A 20,841-nucleotide genomic window follows, 5' to 3' on the forward strand; every position below is an offset into this window, starting at 1 on the left:
GCAATGAACCAAATTGGAGAAGATATTTTAAAAGAATAGCTCTGACAAAGGGTTTATATACAAAATATAAAAATAACTCATTCAAGTAAGAGCAAATAAATGAAGTATATACTGTGCTTAAAGAGAGGAAGATTTAACATTATTAAAATGTTCATACTACATAAAGCAATCTATAGATTTAATACAATTCCTTTCAAGATACCAATGGAGTTTTTCAGAGAACTAGAAAAAATAATTCAAAATTTATATGAAACCACAAATGATTCTGAATAACCACAGCAATCTTGAAAAAAAGAGGGACAAAGTTGTAGGTATTACACTTTCTGATATTAAACAGTATTACAAAGCTGTAGCAATCAAAACAGCATGGTGCTGGCTCAAAAACAGACACATAAATCAACAGAACAGAATACAGAACCCAGAAATGAACCCACACCTAGATGGTCAATTAATATTTGACATTGGAGGCCAGAACATACAATTGAGCAAAGACTCTCTATTCAGAAAATGGTTATGAGAAAATTGGATGGATACATGCAAAATTTTAATCTATACCCCACCCTCTTACACTATATACAAAAATAAATTCAAAATGAACTAAAGACTTAACTGTAATATTCAAAACCATAAAATGTTCAGAATAAAACATAGGCAGTAAAATCTCTGATATTTAACTTAGCTATATATTTTTTGCTGATAATCTCATTGTGCAAGGGAAACAAAAGGAAAAAATAAAAAATAAGACTACATCAAACTAATCTTAAGATAGTAACAACAAAAAGGCAGCCTTCTGAATGTAAGACAATATTCTATAATAATACATTTATCAGGATTAATAACCAAAAGTTATAAACAAGTCATACAACTCAACACCAAAAAACAAAGAATCCAAATAAGAAATGGCAGAGGACCTGAATAGACACTTCTCCAAAGAAGACATACAGATAGACATATGAAAGCTGTTCAACATCACTAATCACCAGAGAAATCCACATTAAAACTATAATAAGATATCACCTCATATCTGTCAGAACAGCTATTCTCAATAAATCAATAAACAAAATTTGGCAAAAATGTGGATAAAAAGAAACCCTGCTGCACTGTTGGTGGGAATGTACATTGGTGCAGCCACTGTGGAAAACATCATGGAAGTTCTTAAAAAAATTTAAAATAGAACTATTGTATTTCCTGCCCAAATGGAAGCAGAGGTATACGTGCTTCACCTCCTCACACCACCATAAGAAAGATAACAACCAATGTGAAAACAAAAAACAATCAGAAATGCCAGAAAATCAAAGCATATGGAAGTCCAACAACCAAAGTATTAAAGAAGACATATTCATCAAGATGGGTTGAGGGGGCAGAGACAGGAAGCAGGGGGGGAGCGGACAGAGTGTGGAGTGGTGAGGCAGTGATGAGACAATGGTGGTGGTAGCTGGCAGAATGGGTGGTCCCATGTTCATGTGCAGTGGATAAAAACTGGGAGGAACAACTGAGGAGTGAGCAATCCCAGGCCCAGGACAGATCACACAAACCAGGGTTCCAGTGCCAGGTAAATAAAGCCTCATAACCTGAAGCTGTAAAAACCTGTAGAGGCTTGGGTAGCAGAAGAAACTGCTGGTCCCTTAGGACAGTCTGTTTAAAAAGCCTACATGGTCGTAGACATACACAAACCACCCCCCACTCAGGAAATCAGAACCAGAGCAGCAGCTAGAAGGGTGCCAATTGCTTATGGGAAGTGGGGGAAATGACTGTAAATGAGGTGAGGGCTGATCAAGCAGCATTGTTCCATATCTCATCCCTCCCCCACACAGTGCCACAAAGCAGTGAAGTGGGTTGCCCCACCCTGGCAAATACCTAAAGCTCTGCCCGTTCCAACATAACAGTTGTGCCAAGACAGAGTCAAAGCAGCGCTACCTAGTACACAGAAACAAGGGAGGCTGCCGAATAGAGGAGACAAAGAAATACGAGCCACACCAACCCTAGCTAGTGAAGCCCAGTGGACTGAGTGCTGTCCTTTGAACCAAGGGATCGCCAGTTGATTCCTAGTCAGGGCATATGCTTGGGTTGCAGGCCAGGTCCCCAATAGGGGGCACGCAAGAGTCAACCACACATTGATGTTTCTCTCCCTCTCTTTCTCCTTCCTTTCACCTCTCTTTAGAAATAAAATCTTTTAAAAAAAGAAAAGAAATGTAGCCTAGATGAAAGAACTAAGCGATGATGAGATAGGCAACCTATCAGTTGCAGAGTTCAAAACACTGGTGATCAGGATGCTCAGAGAAATTATTGAGTACAGCCACAAAATAAAGGAAGAAGTGAAGGCTATACAATGAAGAAATATATACAGGGAGCCAACAGTGAAGGGAAGGAAGCTGGGATGCAAACCAACAATTTGGGGAAAAAAAGGAAGAAATAAGCATTCACCTGGAACAGAATGAAGAAACAATTCAAAAAAAAAACCAAAAAAAAAAAAAACAAGGACTGGCTTACAAACCTCTGGGACATCTTTAAACATATTAACATCTGATTCATAAGGGTGCCAGAAGGAGAAGAGGAAGAGCAAGAAACTGAAAACTTATTTGAACAAATGATGAAGGAAAACTTCCCTAATTTGGCAAAGGAAATAGACGTACAAGTCCAGGAAACTGAGAGTCGCAAACAAGTTGGAACAAAAGAAGGACACACCAAAGAACATCATAATTAAAATTCCAAACGTTAAAGATAAAGCAAGAATCTTAAAAGCCTCAAGAGAAAAGCACAGAGTTACCTACAGGGGAGTTCCCATAAGACTATCAGCTGATTTCTCAAAAGAAACCTTGCAGAAAAGAAGGGGCTGCAAAGAAGTATTCAAGTTATGAAAAGCAAGGACCTACATCCAAGATTACTCTATTCAGCAAAGCTATCATTTAGAATGGAAGGGCAGATGAAGTGCTTCCCAGAGCAAGTAAAGTTAATGGATTTCCTCATCACTAAGGCTTTATTATATGAAATGTTTGTTAAAGGGACTTATGTAAGAAGAACAAGATCAAAACTATGAACAGTACAATGACAACAGACTCACAACTAACAACTGAATTTAAAAAAACAAAAACAAAAGTTAAGCAAACAACTAGAACAGGAAAAGAATAATAGAAATGGAGATCACATGGAGGGTTGTCTTTGGGGGGGAGGGGGAGAATGGGGGAAATGGTACAGGGAATAGGAAGCATAACTGGTAGGTACAAAATGACACAAGATGTTAAATATAGTATGGGAAATGGAGAAGTGAAAGAACTTATATGTATAACCTATGGACATGAACTAACGGGGGGATTCCTGGAGGGAATGGGGGTACTGGGTAGATGGGGGCAAAGGAGAAAAATAGAACAACTGTAATAGCATAGCCAATAACATATACTTAATTTAAAATAAAATAAAATAAAATAGAACTATTGTATGATCCAGAAATTACCCTTCTAGGTATATATATGAAGAAACCCAAAACACTAATAATTCAAGAAAACATATGCTCCCTTATATTAGTTGCATAATTATTTACAGTAGCCAAGATATGGAAGCTACCCAAGTGCCCATGAATAGATGAGTGGATAATGAACACATGGTTTATATATATAATGGAGTATTACTCGGCCATAAAAAGAATGAAATATTACCATTTGCAACAGCATGGATGGACCTAGAATGTATATTGATAAATGAACTAAGTCAGTCAGAGAAAGACTGACCATATGATTTCACTTATGTGTGGAATCTAAAGTATAGAATAAACAACCAAACAAATAAATTTGATACAAACTCAGATACAGAGAACAAAATGACAGTTGCCAGATGGGGGAAAGATAGGGAACTAAGTGAAAAATTTAAAGAGATTAATAAGTACAAGTTAGTAGTTACATAATGGTCATGGGGATGTACAGTTCAACATAGTGTATATAGTCAACAATATTGTAATAAGTTTGTATGGTACTAGGTGGTTACTATAATTATCAAGGGGTAGTACTACAATTATCTTTGTAAATTATATAATTGTCTAATTACTATGCTGTACACTTGAAACTAATACAACATGATATTAAATGTCAACTGTAATTGAAATATATTTTTAAAAATTACCTTTGTAATTTTGACTCTTCTATTCATGTGGGTAGGAATATAGATATAGATATAACTATATATACTAGATATAAATGCATATACACATGTTAGATCATAAATAAATAAATTGATTGATGGACTGGCCATTGCACATGGCTATATCAATAGTACTTGTTTTTAAAAATGTAAGAATAGGTTAAATACTCACTTGTGACATTAGAATTTGTTATTACACACACACACACACACACAGAAAAGGTAACTGACTTACTTGAAGTCTACATTTTGAAATACAATTTATAACAGAAATTAGAGGTAGGACCTCTTCCACTGTACCATAATTCCTTCTTCAACTACCTTCTCAAACTGTGGCCACATACTCAGCAGTTGCTGCAGTGAAACAACCCTGTTTTTTCTTGTTTTGTTTTGTTTTTCAGACATTAGACAAGACAGCAACCAAACTGATTGACAATGATCATTATGATTCAGAGAATATTGCTGCTCTCCGGGATGGGGTATGTTCAATGGCTCTTATGTGCCTGTCTGTGCATTAGTGTCGGGGAGAATGTTGAGGGTACGGTGCCTAGGGTGAATAGTGAATATCATATGTCCTCACTTCGTTTAGTTGACAATGAGTTTGCTCATGATTTTGCAGCTGTTGGCTCGGCGGGATGCCCTTCGGGAAAGGGCTGCTACTCGACGCAGATTGCTGGAGGATTCATTGCGTCTCCAGCAACTGTATCAGGACTCAGATGACCTGAAGAACTGGATCAACAAGAAGAAAAAGTTGGCAGATGATGAAGATTATAAGGTAGGTAGGGTTTTCTAACCCTGGACAAATTTATCAGAACTTAGTTTCATGGAATTATAGTCTTTAAGCTGAAAGGACCATAGTGTTCAGATTGTAAGCCTCATTTTATAAATGAGGAGACAGAATCTCTGAGAAGGGTAATTATTCCCCTAAGGCTATATCTAGTGAAGAGCCAAAAATCTAGTGTCTGTTTTTCCTATACCCTGCTATCCATCATCCTTTTTTTTTTTTTCTTGTATAATTTCCAATAGTCCTTAAATGGAATTGGATAAGAGAGGGACTGCTCCTTATTTAGCTCTTTGTCCCTTTATCACCTTTTCTGCTTCCCTCTATACTCTTATAGTAAAAAGACAGTGTGTTTAATTATAATATACACTTAAATTTACTGGAAGTTACTTGAAACTCAAAAGCAACCTAAGGGCTTGGTATAATATAAATTTATAAAGCTTTGTAGATGGAAAGGAACAACTCCTAATTTTATAGATGAGAAAACCAAGGATGTAAGTTGTGAAATCAATTGTCCAAAGTTAACCAATTATTTAGAAGGCAGTTTAACATAAGGGGATTAGAGACAGGAATTATTGAAAAGGTGAATGTGGGTTTGAATTTTCTCCCTCTTCTTTTAGTTTGTGTTACTTGGGAGCTTCCTGAATTATCATTTAGTCTTAAATGTATACCTCAGGCCCTTTTGTAATATATCTTTATAGAACTATGAGAACTACTACCTTATATTTACCTTTTATTCTTTAAAATTAGCACTATCTGCTTGTGTTCTGTAGAAGAGGTATGGTTCCTGTGCATTTAGGGTATCCAGATCTTCTCTATATGGGGCAAACAGATGGATGATAGTTATACTAGGATAGAAATGGAATATGATTTTAATTCTTCATGATAGCTCTGATTGTTATTTCTTGTATGAGGTGTCATGTACAAAGTGATCTTTAGGCAATATCCTGGCTCAGTAGAAATAAAAACAGGGCTAGATTAGACATGTCTGTTATGTGTATAGAAGGAAGAATTATGGAGAAAAGGCAACCTTAGTACACTGTTGGTGGGAAGGCAGACTGGTGCAGCCACTGTGGAAAACAGTATGGGAGTTCCAGCCAAGATGGAGGTGTAGGTGGAAATGCTTCATTTCCTCACACAACCAAAAGAAGGATAACAACCAATTTAAACACAATAAACAACCAGAAGTGCCAGAAAATCAAACTGCATGGAACTCTGACAACCAAGGAGTTAAAGAAATATTCACCCAGCCCACTAGGAGGAGTGGAGATGGGAGACAGGCAGCTGAGCAGAGAGGGTGTGCAGCAAGACATCAGACTGTGCAGGAGTGGCAGGGCTGGCTGAACAGGAAACTAAAGACTCAAAAGGGGTTACCACATGGGAGAAATACTGTGGAGGTTGCCATGTAAGAGAAAGTACCAGTCTCACAGGAGAGTTCCTTGGAAAGTGGGGCTAGAGTGGAGTAAGTAAGCAGCATTGTTCCCTTTCTGACCCCTCCCCCACTGATAGCACCACAGTGCAGCACAGAGGGTTGCCCTGCCCTGGAGAATACCTAAGGCCCCTCCCCCTTACAACATAACAGGTGCACCAAGAGAAAGAAATATGTCCCAAATGAAAGAACAGATCAAAACTCCAGAAAAAGAGTTGAGTGATGAGGAGATAGACAACCTATCTGATGCAGAGTTAAAAACACTGGTAATCAGGATGCTCACAGAATTGACTGAGTTGTATTACAAAATCAAGGAAGAAATGAAGTCTACCCAAAGTGAAATAAAACAAAATATACATGGAATCAACAGTGAAGGAAAGGAAACGAGAACTCAGATCAGCGATTTATAACAAAAGGAAGAAATAAACATCCAACCAGAACAATATGAAGAACTTTAAAAAATGAGGAGAGGCTTAGGAATCTATGGGACAACTTTAAATGATATAACATCAGAATCATGGGGGTGCCAGAAAGAGAAGAACAAGACAAGAAGTTGAAAACTTTTTTTGAATAAATAATGAAGAAAACTTCCCCAATTTGGCAAAGGAAATAGATTTCCAGGAAGTCTAGGAAGCCTATCAACTGAACATAAAAACAAAAACTAAGCAAACGACTAGAACAGGAACAGAACCAGAGAAATGGAGAGCACATGGAGGGTTTTCAGTGGGGAGGAGCAGGGGAAGAATGGTTGGGGGGAAGATACAGGTAATAGGAAGCATAAATGGTAGGCATAAAATAGACGGGGAAAGGTTAAGAATGGTATAGGAAACAGAGAAGGCAAAGAATTTATACATGTAAACCATGGACATGACCTAATGGGAGTGAGGCCTTTTGGGGTGCAGAGCAGAGGGGGGTAAAAGGGAGAAAAAAAATTGGGAAAACAGTAATAGCATAATCAATAAAATATACTTTAAAAATAAAACAATATGGAATTTCCCCAGAAAACTAAAAATGGAGATGCATTGTGACCCTACAGTTCCATTGCTTGGATTATACTTTAATAATCCTGAAACACCAATTCAAAAGAACCTATGCACCCCAGTGTTTATAGCAGTACAGTTTACAATAGTCAAGTTTTGGAAGCAACCTAAGTGCCCATCAGTAAATGAGTGGATCAAAAACCTGGTATATTTACACAATGGATAACTATACAGCAAAATGAAAAAGGAACTTCCTACCCTTTGCGACGACAGTATGGATGGAACTGGAGAACAGTATGTAAATGAAATAAGCCAAGCAGTGAAAGACAAATACCATATTATGTCACCTATAAGTGGAACCTAATCAACAAAACAAATAAACAAGCAAAATATAGCCAGAGACTTTGAAATAAAAAACAAACTGACAGTAACCAGAGGGGAGGGTGGAGGGAATAATGGGGGGGAAATGAGAAGTATCATCAAGGAACATATATAAAGGACACATGGACAAAGGTAAAGGGGGGCAGAATGGAGGGTGGGAGTTGGGGATGGGTGGGGTGGGGTGGTGATGGAGGCAAGACAGAGACAACTGTACTTGAATAACAATTAAAAAAAAGAATTGGTCCTGTGAGTTTGCTAAGCATTCTCTGTCTCTGTACTTGGAGAAGGACAGTTCTGCTTTCTACCTTCTTCTTAGTATGCAGTAAGAAATAACTGCTGTCTTCAAAATGTTTTCCCCTCACTCTTCAAGTAATGGTTTCCTCTTCTTTCTTTTTTCTTCATCTTGTCTTAGGATACACAAAACTTGAAGAGCCGGGTTCAAAAGCAGCAAGTCTTTGAAGAAGAACTGGCAGCTAATGAGATCCTACTCAATAACTTAGAAAAAACTGGTCAGGAGATGATTGAGGGTGGTCACTATGCCTCTGACAGTGTGGCTGCTCGTGTGAGTGAAGTTGCCGGCCTCTGGAAAGAACTGTTGGAGGCTACAGCACAGAAAGGTTAGAAGCAGAGGTTTTGTTGAAAGGCTAATTTCTAGATTGTGAAACGTAACCATTTTCACCTTTACCACCTTCGGTTTACCTGGTGACCTCTATGAAAGAAGATGCTGCTTATTTGCTTCCCCACGCCTTCTTTCATTGGCCAAGACATTTTCAAAATTCAACCTAAATTTATAACACTATATATTTACAAAATATTAAGTTTTCTTCGTATATGTAGGGGGGTTTTTTTGCTGAAACTACCTCTGTTTTTTTCCTTTAACTTTTTATATTATTTCTTGAATATATATACAGCAACCAAGAATTCTGTATTGTCTATGCACTTAAAACTAGTGTCCTTAAATTAAGTTTTACATATTTTGGTTCCACAAACAAGACAAGATATAATGACCCAGGTAAATTAAACATTAAAAGAAGATTGTTGGTGCTACATGTGATGTTCCCAAATTTCATTTTTATAAATTGGGCTTGATGACTTTTTTTCCTTTTTTTAAGTGCTCAGGCTCTTCTGTAAGCTCTTAATTTTTTTTTCCACATATGACTGGAATGTTTCTATTAACATATAAACTCACCTCTTCCAGTGGACAATTAATCAATAATCATAAATAACACAAATGATGAGGTTCTCTTGTTAATATTTTCCCTGTTCTAAACATCCTCTGTAGATATGACTTTGTCCTCATTGTAGAATAGGTATAGCATACTGATTTTGTTTGATGACATTCTGATTTTTGGTTAGGAAAAAAAAATGACTATAACAATAAGAAATTTCAACTATTCCCCATTAGGAGATACAGTAATTGCTACACAGAAATATTATAAACCATTGCTATAAGATCATAGAACAAGTTTGGGAACAGTGTGCATAATCAAGAAATTTTTGGAAGAGAAAATTTGTGAGGCATGGTTTGTGGTGAAGAACAGGAACTAAGAAGGGGCTAACAAAGTTCTGAAAAAGATACTATAAAAAGAGAATTTAAAAGTTTAAACTGAACTAACCCTAAGTTTTATACTTATCTTGGAAAGTGCAGTGCTTGGATTTGAATCCCTTTGAAAAGTAAGTCTAAATGTTAAGCAAGAAATGTCATGTGAAAATACCCAGGCTATTTAAAATCTAAGACAACAGCACATTACCTCATGGGGAATGAACTTACTGGGTTTTTTTGTTTTGTTTTGTTTTGAGAACACTACTTTATCAAAAACAAATACCACCAAGTTGTACAAATTTAAGTTGGCTTCTTATGTGATTACATATGATAGCTATACATTTTCCCATTGCATTATCAAAATATTAAATTTCTCAAATTTATGGAAGGTATATTATTTTGTAATTAGAAGCAGTCATGGTACCTGTCTTACACTTAATGTCTTCTCCCAGGGACCCAATTGTATGAAGCTAACAAGCAGCTGCAATTTGAAAATAATGCAGAAGACCTTAAGCACTGGCTAGAGGAGGTGGAGCGGCAGGCTACCTCTGAGGATTATGGGAAAGGCCTGGCTGATGTACAGAATCTACTCAGGAAACACAGCCTCTTGGAGTCTGGTGTGGCTACTCGTCAGGTATGTTGTTAGCTCTTTGACCAGATGTAGGCCAAAGCAGTTACATATGCTGTGAGGAAACTCATAATAAGTAATTATTATTAAGAGAAAGAAAATAAAGTAAACAAAATAAAGATTACCTGGTATCTCTTGTCAAAACCCCATGGCTGATACAATATTTTATTGACTTTTCTTAATATAATACTGCACACTCAATCCATAAATATGGGTTTTATATATAGTCTGTCAATTGCTAGTTTTGTGATCTTTGGTGGGTCTTTTACCTTTTCATTTCTCCATTTCTCCTATAAAATAGAGGTTTGGATAAAGTTGCCTCTTCTTATTTGAGCATTCTGTGATTCAAAGCTTGAACATATCTTTCATACTACCATATTTTGTTGGTTTGTTTAGAAATTTGAAACCTGTACAAGTGAAGCAACTTCACAAATTAACACCAGGGCCAAGTCTATGATAGAGATGTCTAGGCTCTTAATTTTGGGTTACACTCCTGGCATGTTCCCACCAGACTATTATTTTAAATAAATTTATCCAGTAAGTTTCTATAGATACTAAATATGATTTTTTTTGAAACCTCAGTGGAAATGTACTGCAAGTTGACTCAACTTCTCAACCCTATGAATCTTAGCTTATGTTTAAAAATGATTCTGCTGTTTCCTAGGTCTCACTAGTCTTTCTTGTTAGAAAGATTACACTTTCATGATATCTGATTTTTGGTCACTTTGGGTGAAATGGAACAGACAGAATAATCTACAGAACACAGAGCAAAAAACTCATCTATACAGTTTTAAGAATACTCGATGGATTGTTCTTAACTTCAATGATGGGGAGGGGACAGTAAGGAGAGGGGATTACAGGAACTACTATAAAGGACACATGGACAAAATCAAGGGGGAGGGTGGAGGTGGGGGAGGGAGGGGAGTTCAGCTGGGGTGGGGTGGAGGGAATGGGAGAAAAGGCACACAACTGTAATTGAATAACAATAAAAAATTAAAATTATAAAAAAAGAATACTTCATGGAGTTTGGGGTAAAGTAAAAGACTGAGGTAGAAAAACAAAATCTATATAAAGCCTTCTATCTTCTTTGGCGCATTTTGGACTACATTAGAGGTTTTCAAATAATGCAGTCAATCCATAATGATGATGATAATTATGATATTTTAAAACCACTCTATTACACTACTATGTTTTCCAAAGTTAAAGTGCCCTAAGAGATGAGAACAGTTGGCTCGTGAGAGATATTAATCTTAATTATTTATAGAGCCTTTAATTTTTTTATGAAGAAGTGAATATTTGTTTTGAGAAGGTATCGATGGTTAATGTTTTGTTCCAAATTGAGAAAGGATACATCAAAACGTTTATAGGTTCAGAATTGGATATCAAAATAGAATAAGTGAAACCAATGACTATTGTTCACCTACCTGTTGAAAGAACTTTTATTTACTGCTTTCCCTTACCCCAGAAAAATGATGACACAAACAGACAAACAAAAATCCTGCATACTTGCTTCTGCAACCATTTATATTTGACCTCACTAATAAGATGGAATGCATCCTTTGTGTCTATTTTAGCATATAGAAAAACAATTAACATTTTATTTCCAGGGAGATTTTTGAAATCATGTTTCTGTATTTCTTCTTTATTATATAATGACCCAAATAGGAACTGTGATTTATTCCAATTCACACAAGTAGGTATTGACCAAGGCAGTGCCTTTGAATGTCTTTGACATTTGTTTTGTGACATCACATTTCATCTCATAGGCATTGTTCCTGCTATGCAACAAACCAAAGCCTCAGAAGTGTCTATGTTATTTACAATTGTAGCTCATTTTAAAGGGAGAGAAAGAGGATGAAAAGTGACCTGAAGTTGAAAATGCTCCCCAACATTTTCTTAACAATTAAGGTTCTGTACTTCTGATATCTCTGATTTCTTTGACACACTCTACAAATATTTTTTTCTTTCTGAAATATGGTCTGAAAGCTACTTTCCCATAAGTAACTCTTAGATTGATGAAATGGTTCTCAATATAGCAACCCCTTCCATTTTATTTTACTGATTTGAAGTCCTAACACAGTACATATGGGAGCTGATTCTCTCCATGTTCTCCCTACACCAAACTATCATCTCTTTCTACTAAATAACATGATTTCTTGACACCCATTCAATTTCTTCCTTAGGAACAGGTAGACACCATCACAGACCTGGCGACATATTTTGAAGAAACAAATCATCCTGATGCTGGGAACATACGGGCAAGACAGGAGTCCCTGGTGTCCAGGTTTGAGGCTCTGAAGGAACCACTGGTTACTCGGAAAAAGAAGCTCATTGACCTTCTTCACCTACAGCAGATTTGCAGAGACACAGAGGATGAGGAGGCCTGGATCCAAGAGACTGAACCTTCAGCAGCTTCTACGGTCCTTGGTTAGTACAAACTGAGCAAGTTGAGCCCTAAGGAGAGCTCCAAGTTCTGCAAATTGGGAGATCTGAGATAGAGTATTGGCAGGGCAAAATTTGCTCTTTTCAGTCTTCCATGAGAAATTATTTTAAAAATATGTACTTAAAAGTTTACCTCCTAAAACAAGACTTGAACAGTGCCGTGAATTTCAAGCCTTTGGAAAAAGCTAGAGTGCTCTGATCTTGGCTTTCTCTAACTTATGTTATTGCCAAGGTCCTTGGCTGAGGAACCATGGTTAATATTTGAGATAACAAGAGTTTTTTTTTATATTGTTGGGGGATCTCTTTTATAACTATATGAGATATTATAAGTATAAAGGAGGTGAAGTAACAGATAAGGTGCATGTTTTTCTTTTCTTTGGAAGCTATCAGTTTACCATTGTCAGTGCCAGGACATTTGCATTGAAATAGAGAAAAAAGTGCACATAAATATAATGCAAACTTAATATGAATGTATTGAGAACAGCTATGAGGGTTCAGACAATGGTGACAATGAAGGGCTTAGTATGATAAAACTTCCTAGAAGAGAAAAGATCTTTTTGAATGGTGGATGGACATAGAAAGTTTCTGGGAAGACATTTACTGTGAAGTATAGAGAAGGCGTTTTTGGAAGTAAGATAGGTGAGGCATAGATGGGGACAAGAAGGATGCACTGGGGATCTAAAAAGATGGAGAAAACTAACAATACATAGTATTCATTATATGCTTATTAATGTTAAGCAATGTGTGAGGCACCTTTTATAAGTTATTTCTAATCCTTACAAACAAAAATTCAAAACATTTGTGCCACTTTTATGGTGAAAAATTCTAAATTTTGAGGGTTTAATAACTCCTTGACACCCAAAGAAGTTAGAAGTGGAATATCCTGATTTTTGCACCACAGCATTCTGAACGAAAATTGGTTGCATAATATTGGAAATTTGAGCTGGAAAGTTATTTGCCTTTCTACCTGTCTTCCAAAGAGAACAGTATTTTATTTATCATCTTTTCTAAAATAAGGAATTGAATTTTCTTAGTACAAAGGTTCAAGGAAAATAACAAAGCTGAGCAGAGTTAATTAAGACAAATGGTATACATTTCAGGAAGCCCACTCAATGATTAAGATGTCAATGAAAAGAACTTGTAGGTCTGAGAGTTAAAAAGGAGTAGAGTAACCTCTTCTTATTCGACAAACTAGAATACCAGACATTAAAATTATTTTACATCTGTAGGCAAGGACCTGATTGCCTCAAAGAATCTTTTGAATAGACATCAAGTCATTCAGGCTGACATTGCAAACCATGAGCCACGCATCCGCATGATAACCGAGAGGGGAAACAAAATGATAAAGGAAGGTATGTATGATTCAGATTGAGTTGAACAATCATCCTTTTGCCAAACTTATAGGAAAAAATTTTACTCAATTTTAGGGTTTTAAGAGAATTTAAAGATATCTGATCTATGTTACCATCCAATGAAAGAATTCCCTTTGGGCATTTCTGACAGACACAATGTTTGTAGATTCCAATAACAGGAAACTCCCTACCTCATGAGCCAGTCATTTTTATTTTAATGTAAAGCTAAATTATTAAAATAAAATATATTATCATAATAATCAATGTGATTTTCTGTAGAAGTTATAAAATTCAGAATTTAAATTACAAAACTACATAAAACAAATCAAGTCTTTCTTTTAGGGGTGGAGGGATGGGGAGAAAATGCAGACAATTGTAACTGAATAAAAATAAATAAATAAATTTTTAAAAATGTAAAAAAAATATGTATTTGCAAACAGGAAAAAATTAAAAATAACAAATAAAAAAATAAGATCAATCAATAAAAAAAGTCTACGCCATCACCCCGCCCCCAAAAAAACAAAAACAAAAAAAAACCCAAAACAAGTCAAGTCTTTTTTTCCAATATCACAAGTTCCAAATTTGTGAAGACATGTCTGAGTTTTCCAATGTCTTATAATCTTTATGGTAAATAACACCAATTCTTTACATTTTTTGGTGGTTTAATACTCTCAATATCTTTCCTCTTATTGTTCTTTCATCTTCAGAAACCCCTACTGGTTAAATGTTGTTCAGAACCACATATCATATACCAGGTGTGGTATAACCAGTACAGATTACATTGGGATTTTTCCCTCTGTTGATGCCAGCCAGTATCCAGCTATCAAAAGTATAATTTAAAATTCATATTGCTGAACAAAAGCTGAGATCTCAGTTGAGTGATTCAAGCCTAAAAATATTTGTTTGGGATGCCTATTTCAGTACAGTGACTCATGTTATTTCTTTTTTTTAAATCTCCAGGTGTAATTATGGATTTTATCTTTTTCTCTTTTCAGATCTTTTATTTTTCATTTTATATTTTAATAGTTCATTTTTATTGTATTTTACATTATCATTTATCCCCCCATATTCTCTTCTACCTCCACTCACCCCTCACCCCACAATCACCATACTGTTGTTATGCCCCTTTTCAGTTCTTTTAGTTTCATGTGTGTTGAAGCCCTGTTATTGATTATATAGTCAGGCTCATCTTATTGATGAACTTAAATCTTTAACATTATGATACAGCTCTGGTGATATTCTAAAGACTACTTAGTACAACATTGACATAGTCACTCTGTCTTTGACTCATGTTTGCATGATATGTATTTCTCCATCCTTTTGCTTTCATTATAATTTTTTACATTTCAAAGAGATTTCATATTATGTTTGCTTCAGCAACTCATACACTAGAATTGGGACAATACAGAGATTAGCATGACCCCTGTATAGGGATAACAAACAAATAAAGCAGATTTATTACAGATAGCATAAACTCAGACTTTGCTTTTATTTTATGCAATCTGGTAATCTTTCCCTTCTAATTGTAGCATTTAAACCACATACATTTAAAGCAATTATCAATACAGGTAAATATAAATCTAACATTTTGGGTGTTTTGTTGTCACTGTTGTTCATCAGTTTCTGTTTTCTTTGGATTAACTGTGTATTTTTTAAAAGAGTTTATTTATTTATTTTTGGAGAGAAGGGAAGGGAGGGAGAAAGAGAGGGAGAGAAACATCAGTGTGTGGTTGCCTCCCATGCACCCTGTGCTGGGGACGTAGCCCGCAACCCAGGCATGTGCCCTGAGTGGGAATTGAACAAGTGACCCTTTGGTTCGCAGGCCAGCACTCAATCCACTGACCCACATCAGCCAGGGCAACTGTGCATTTATTACACATTGAAATAAAGAACAAACTGACAGTAACCAGAAGGGAGGAGGAGGGGGATAATGGGCAGAAAGAAAGGGGAAGTGTCTTCAAGGAATATGTACAAAGGACACGTGGACAAACCCAAAGGGGTGTAGGATTAAGGGTGGGAGGTGAGGATGGGTGGGTGGGTATGGCAGAGGGGAGTAGAGGGGGGAAATGGAGACAAATGTACTTGAACAACAATAAAAAATAATAAAGTGCATAAAAAGTGTCAGAGAAAACAAACTTTATTTACTTTTTTTTGCTTATTTTGAATTTTTTTTTACTATTATCAATTTATTATACAGGGAAGAGATGCATAGGGCAAGGTATGGGGAGAGGGGTGTGGAGCCTCCAAGACCTCCCTGGGTGTGTAACTCTCCCAGCACCTCGATGTGCTGGCCAGCTCCAAAGCTCTCCAAACCTTGGCAGTTAGGGCTTTTTTTTTTTTTTTTTTTTTAATTTTTATTGTCATTCAATTACAGTTGTCTGCATTTTCTCCCCATCCTCCACCCCACCCCAGCCGAACCCACCTCCCTCCCCCACCTCTACCCTCCCCCTTGATTTTGTCCATGTGTTCTTTATAGTAGTTCCTGTAAAACCCTCTCCCCACTGTCCCCTCCCCACTCCCCTATGGCTATTGTTAGATTGTTCTTAACTTCAATGTCTCTGGTTATATTTTGTTTGCTTTTTTCTTTTGTTAAAAATCTTTTTTTATTGTTGTTCAAGTACAGTTCTCTCCTTTTTCCCACCACCACTCCCCTACACCCTAGCCATCCCCACTTCCCACCCTTGATCCTACCCACCTTTGGCTTTGTCCACGTGTCCTTTATACGTGTTCCTTCACAACCCTTCCTCCTAATCTATCCAATATCCCTTTCCACCTCCCCTCTGGTTACTGTCAGTTCTTAATTTCAATGTCTGTGGTTATATTTTGTTTGCTTGTTTATTTTGTTGATTGGGTTCCACTTATAGGTGAGATCATATGGTATTTGTCTTTTGCTGCCTGATTTATTTCATTTATAATAATGCTCCCCAGACCCATCCAAGCTGTCACAAAGGGTAGGAGCTCCTCCAATGAAGACTGGTGCAGCCACTGTGGAAAACAGTATGGAATTTCCTTAAAAAACTAAATATGGAACTGGCTTTTGACCCTGTAATTCCATAGCTGGGACTATATCCTAAGAATCCTGAAACAACAATTCAAAAGAACCTGTGCACCCCAATGTTCATAGCAGCACAATTTACAATAGCCAAGTGCTGGAAGCAACCTAAGTGCCCATCAGTAAATGAGTGGATCAAAAAACTGTGGTATATTTACATGATGGATTACTATGTTTTTTTTTTTTAAATTTAATCTTCAGGCCTGACTGGTTTGGCACAGTAGATTGATCTCTGGCCTGTGCACTGAAAGTTCACTGGTTCAATTCCCAGTCAGAGCACATGCATGGATTGAGGGCCAAGTGCCAAGTTGGGGGTATGCAAGAGGCAACTGATTGTTTCCCTCACACATTGATGTTTCTCTTCCTCTCTTTCTCCCTCCCTTCTCCTCTCTCTGAATAAATACAATATTTAAAAATAAAATTTAATCTTTATTAAATTTTTTATATTATCTTTTAGTCCTCTTATAACCCCCTCCCTGCAGCAATCACCACACTGTTGTCCATGTCCATGAGTCCTTTTTCCTTTTTGCTCAATTCCTTCAGCCCATAACCTCCCTCCCCATTAGCTGTCCATATCCTCTCCATCTATGAGTCTGACCCCATTTTCCTTGTTAGTACAGTTTGTTCATTAGATTCCACATATGAGTGAAATCATATGGCATTTGTCTTTCTCTGACTAGCTTATTTTACTTAGCATAATGTTCTCCAAGTCCATCCATATTGTCACAAAGGATAAAATTTTCTTCTTTTTTACAGCTAAGTAGTATTCCATTGTGTAAATGTCCCTCCCATAGTTGTTTCATCCACTCATCTACTGAAAGGCATTTGGGCTGCTTCCCTATCTTGGTGATTGTAATAACGTCACAATGAACACGACAGTGTTTATGTTCTTTTGAATTAGTTTTTTTGGTTCCTTCTGATATATTCCCAAAAGTGGGATAGCTGGGTCAAAAAGCACATCCATTTTCATTTTTTGAGGTATCTCCACATTGCTTTCCACAGTGGCTGCACCAGTCTGCATTCCCACCAACAGTGTTCCCCTTTTTTCATATCCTCTCCAGCACTTGTTTGTCGATTTATTGGTGATAGCTGTTCTGACAAGTATGGTATGCTACTTCTTGTGGTTTTAATTTGCATTTCTTATTTATTTATTTACTTATTTATTCATTTATTCATTTTTTATTGTTGTGCATTTCTCTGATGATTAGTAACATTGAGTATCCATATGTCTGTCATCTGCATGTCCTATGTTTTTTATTAGCTACAGTTCTGTGGTGTGTATGTATACATGCATGTGCATTTATTCTAAGGTGGTGATTCTCTAACTTTTGTGGTTTTCATGATGATGCAAAGACATTTGCTTTTTCACACTCACTTTTTCATAAGTGTACAGTGAAGTTTTCCAAGGTCTACATGATGTGGAATAAGACCATTTCTCTAAGCAGGGGTGTCCAAGCTTTTGGCATCTCTGGGCCACACTGGAAGAAGAGTTATCTTGGGCCACACATTAAATCACAAACACTAATGAAAAGAAAAAAAATCTCATAATGTTTTAAGTAAATTTAAGTTTTGTTTTGGGCTGCATTCATAGCCCTCCTGAGGCGCAAGCAGCCTGTGGGCTACGGGTTAGACACCCTTTAATTGTTAATGGAATAAATGCTTGTGTATACATTTTAAATGTTTCTGTTTCAATTTCTGATATGTTAACTATCCATAGAGATATCGCTATTTAAGGAAAGCTTAAAGTGGTCCCTAGTAATGTTTAAAAATTATAAATAATCCTGGGAATAAAATTTTAAAAGCAATCAGTATAGTATTCTTTGCATATCTTTGCATATATTTGAAGCTCCATCCCTGTGTAGCACCTTTCTCTTCAGTACTCAATTTTACAAGCTCTACCTGCCTTGTCTTCACCCAGATCTGATTTCTGTCTCCTCAACTCAGTGTGATTGCTAGGTCTGTTTGGGTTAACCCTCCTAGCACTACAGCCTAGAAACTGCCCCAGGCGTAAACTGTGGCAATGATAGGACACACCTCACTTCTTTCCCTTCTCTCAGAATTCATAATCCTCTGCCTAATTTCTGAAAATTACTGCATTTTACAGTTTCCTGCCCTGTTTTCTAATTGTTTAGGTAGAGAGCGGTTCATATAGTAATAAGTCCTTCATGGACAGAAATGGAAATCTGTTGAATGTTCTGTTTAGTCCAGAGAATACATGTTTTTGAAACTTTGAGAAGCACCCTCATGTAGGTATTTTGTTTTCAGGTCTGTATAACAGAACATACCGTCCAATTGACCACCACCCAGACACACTTACACTACCGCCCATACATGCCTATCCCTCATTAGCATCCATCATTCCAATTTCCAGGAATTTAGGTAAAATGTTACACTGAGTATAAGTATCATCCTCATACCTCCCTTTCTCTCCCCAAGGTTACCAAAAGAATTGAATTGTAGTGAAAGTTAATCAGAGTAACAATTACCTTTTTTATAACTACTCCATAGGACACTTTGCTGCAGAAGATGTGGCCTCTAGGGTAAAGAATTTGAATGAGAATATGCAGTCTCTACAGGCTCGAGCTTCTAGGCGGCAAAATGATCTTGAGGCCAATGTCCAGTTCCAGCAGTATCTAGCTGATCTGCATGAAGCAGAAGCATGGATTAGAGAGAAAGAACCTATTGTAGACAACACTAACTATGGAGCTGATGAAGAAGCAGCTGGGGTAAGGCAGACATGGGGATGAAAATTGTCTAGTACTCACCAAATGGTACTAGAATAATTTGTGGGACATCTACAAGTTCTGTTAGGTTATTTGGGATTTCCACAGATATGATAGCCTTTGGACTTCATTTGCTGGGATACACTCACTGTTGGCAGAGATCCCAAAAGATACATTGTATTTTCCTAATCCCATAGAAGTCCATAGATTCCCTAGAGAGCATGTAAAGTCAGAAAGGCATGAGAAATTCATGCTTGTCTTGGTTCCATTTTAAACTTCCCAGAGTAACCTTGATATTTCACAAAACAACCCTATAATCACCTTAAATTATTTTTTTGAAATAAACTCAGACAGACATGTTGGAACAAGCAGAATATCAAAGGTCATAATACAGTTTATAGTCACTTTGTTGTTTTGCTCACGTCTTATGGGAAGATGATACAGTATTTCATAAACTTTCAGCACCAGAAATAATTAAAATGACCATCTAAATTTATGTGAATGTTTAATCTCACAAAGTACCATAATCAGTAACACCTACTTTTAGCTATGATGTGTATTGATAAAATGCTTGTGCAGTTTTGACTTTGTGTTGATTGAAGGAACTGTATATATAAATTGTTATTTTTTTACAGAGAATATATATTTTATTGTGGTAAAATATTTATGAGATAAAATTTTCATTTTAACCATTTTTTATTGTTGTTCTATTACAGTTGTCCCAGTTTTCCTCTATTGCTCTCCCCTGCCTTCCCACAGTCAATCCTGTCTGTTGTCAATGTGCATGGTCATCGATACTTGTTCTTTAACTAGACCCTTCCACTTCTTCCCTCCCTTATCCTCATCCCCCCTCCCATCTGGCCCCTGACAGTCTGTTCCTTGTTTCCATGCCTCAGACTCTATTTTGTCTGTTTGTTTGTTTTCTTCATTAGGTTCCACATATAGGTGAGATCATATGGTATTTGTATTTCACCGCTGAGCTTATTTCACTTAGCATAATATCTCCAATCCATGCTGTTGTGAAGAGTAATAGATCCTTATTTCTTTCTGCTGTTTAGTATTCAATTGTGTAAATGTACCACAGTCATTTGATCCACTCGTTTACTGATGGGCACTTAGGCTTTTTCCAGCACTTGTTTTTTTGTAAATAAAGCTGCTATGAACATTGGGGTGCATAGGTTCTTTTGGATTGGTGTTTCAGGGTTCTTAGGGTATAATCCCAGGAGTGGAATTGCCAGGTCAAAAGGCAGTTCCATTTTTAGTTTTTTTGAGGAAAGTCATACTGTTTTCTACAATGACTACACCGATCTACATTTCCACCAACAGTACACTAGGGCTCCCTTTTCTCCAAATCCTCACCAGCACTTGTTGTTTGTTGATTTGTTTATGATGACCATTC

At 36.7% G+C, this 20,841-nt stretch overlaps 1 protein-coding gene and 1 non-coding gene across 3 annotated transcripts in view; both read left to right on the top strand.

Annotated features, from left to right (window-relative positions):
• Nucleotides 1–20,841, top strand: part of SPTA1 (spectrin alpha, erythrocytic 1) — a 158,040-nt gene that overhangs the window by 30,629 nt on the left and 106,570 nt on the right. For both annotated transcript variants that reach the window (XM_024574725.4, XM_045181907.2), the window contains exons 14-20: nucleotides 4,533–4,610; nucleotides 4,751–4,906; nucleotides 8,115–8,319; nucleotides 9,698–9,879; nucleotides 12,057–12,300; nucleotides 13,545–13,667; nucleotides 19,228–19,445. In XM_024574725.4, coding sequence (XP_024430493.2) covers nucleotides 4,533–4,610; nucleotides 4,751–4,906; nucleotides 8,115–8,319; nucleotides 9,698–9,879; nucleotides 12,057–12,300; nucleotides 13,545–13,667; nucleotides 19,228–19,445 — 1,206 coding nt within the window. The remainder of the gene's footprint in view (nucleotides 1–4,532; nucleotides 4,611–4,750; nucleotides 4,907–8,114; nucleotides 8,320–9,697; nucleotides 9,880–12,056; nucleotides 12,301–13,544; nucleotides 13,668–19,227; nucleotides 19,446–20,841) is intronic.
• Nucleotides 15,034–15,135, top strand: LOC112318459 (U6 spliceosomal RNA). Its single transcript, XR_002976216.1, has one exon. It is a non-coding gene; the product is annotated as a U6 spliceosomal RNA (small nuclear RNA).

This window comes from Desmodus rotundus, chromosome 12, assembly GCF_022682495.2.
Source record: "Desmodus rotundus isolate HL8 chromosome 12, HLdesRot8A.1, whole genome shotgun sequence".
In the NCBI taxonomy this organism is placed as follows: Eukaryota; Metazoa; Chordata; class Mammalia; order Chiroptera; family Phyllostomidae; genus Desmodus; species Desmodus rotundus.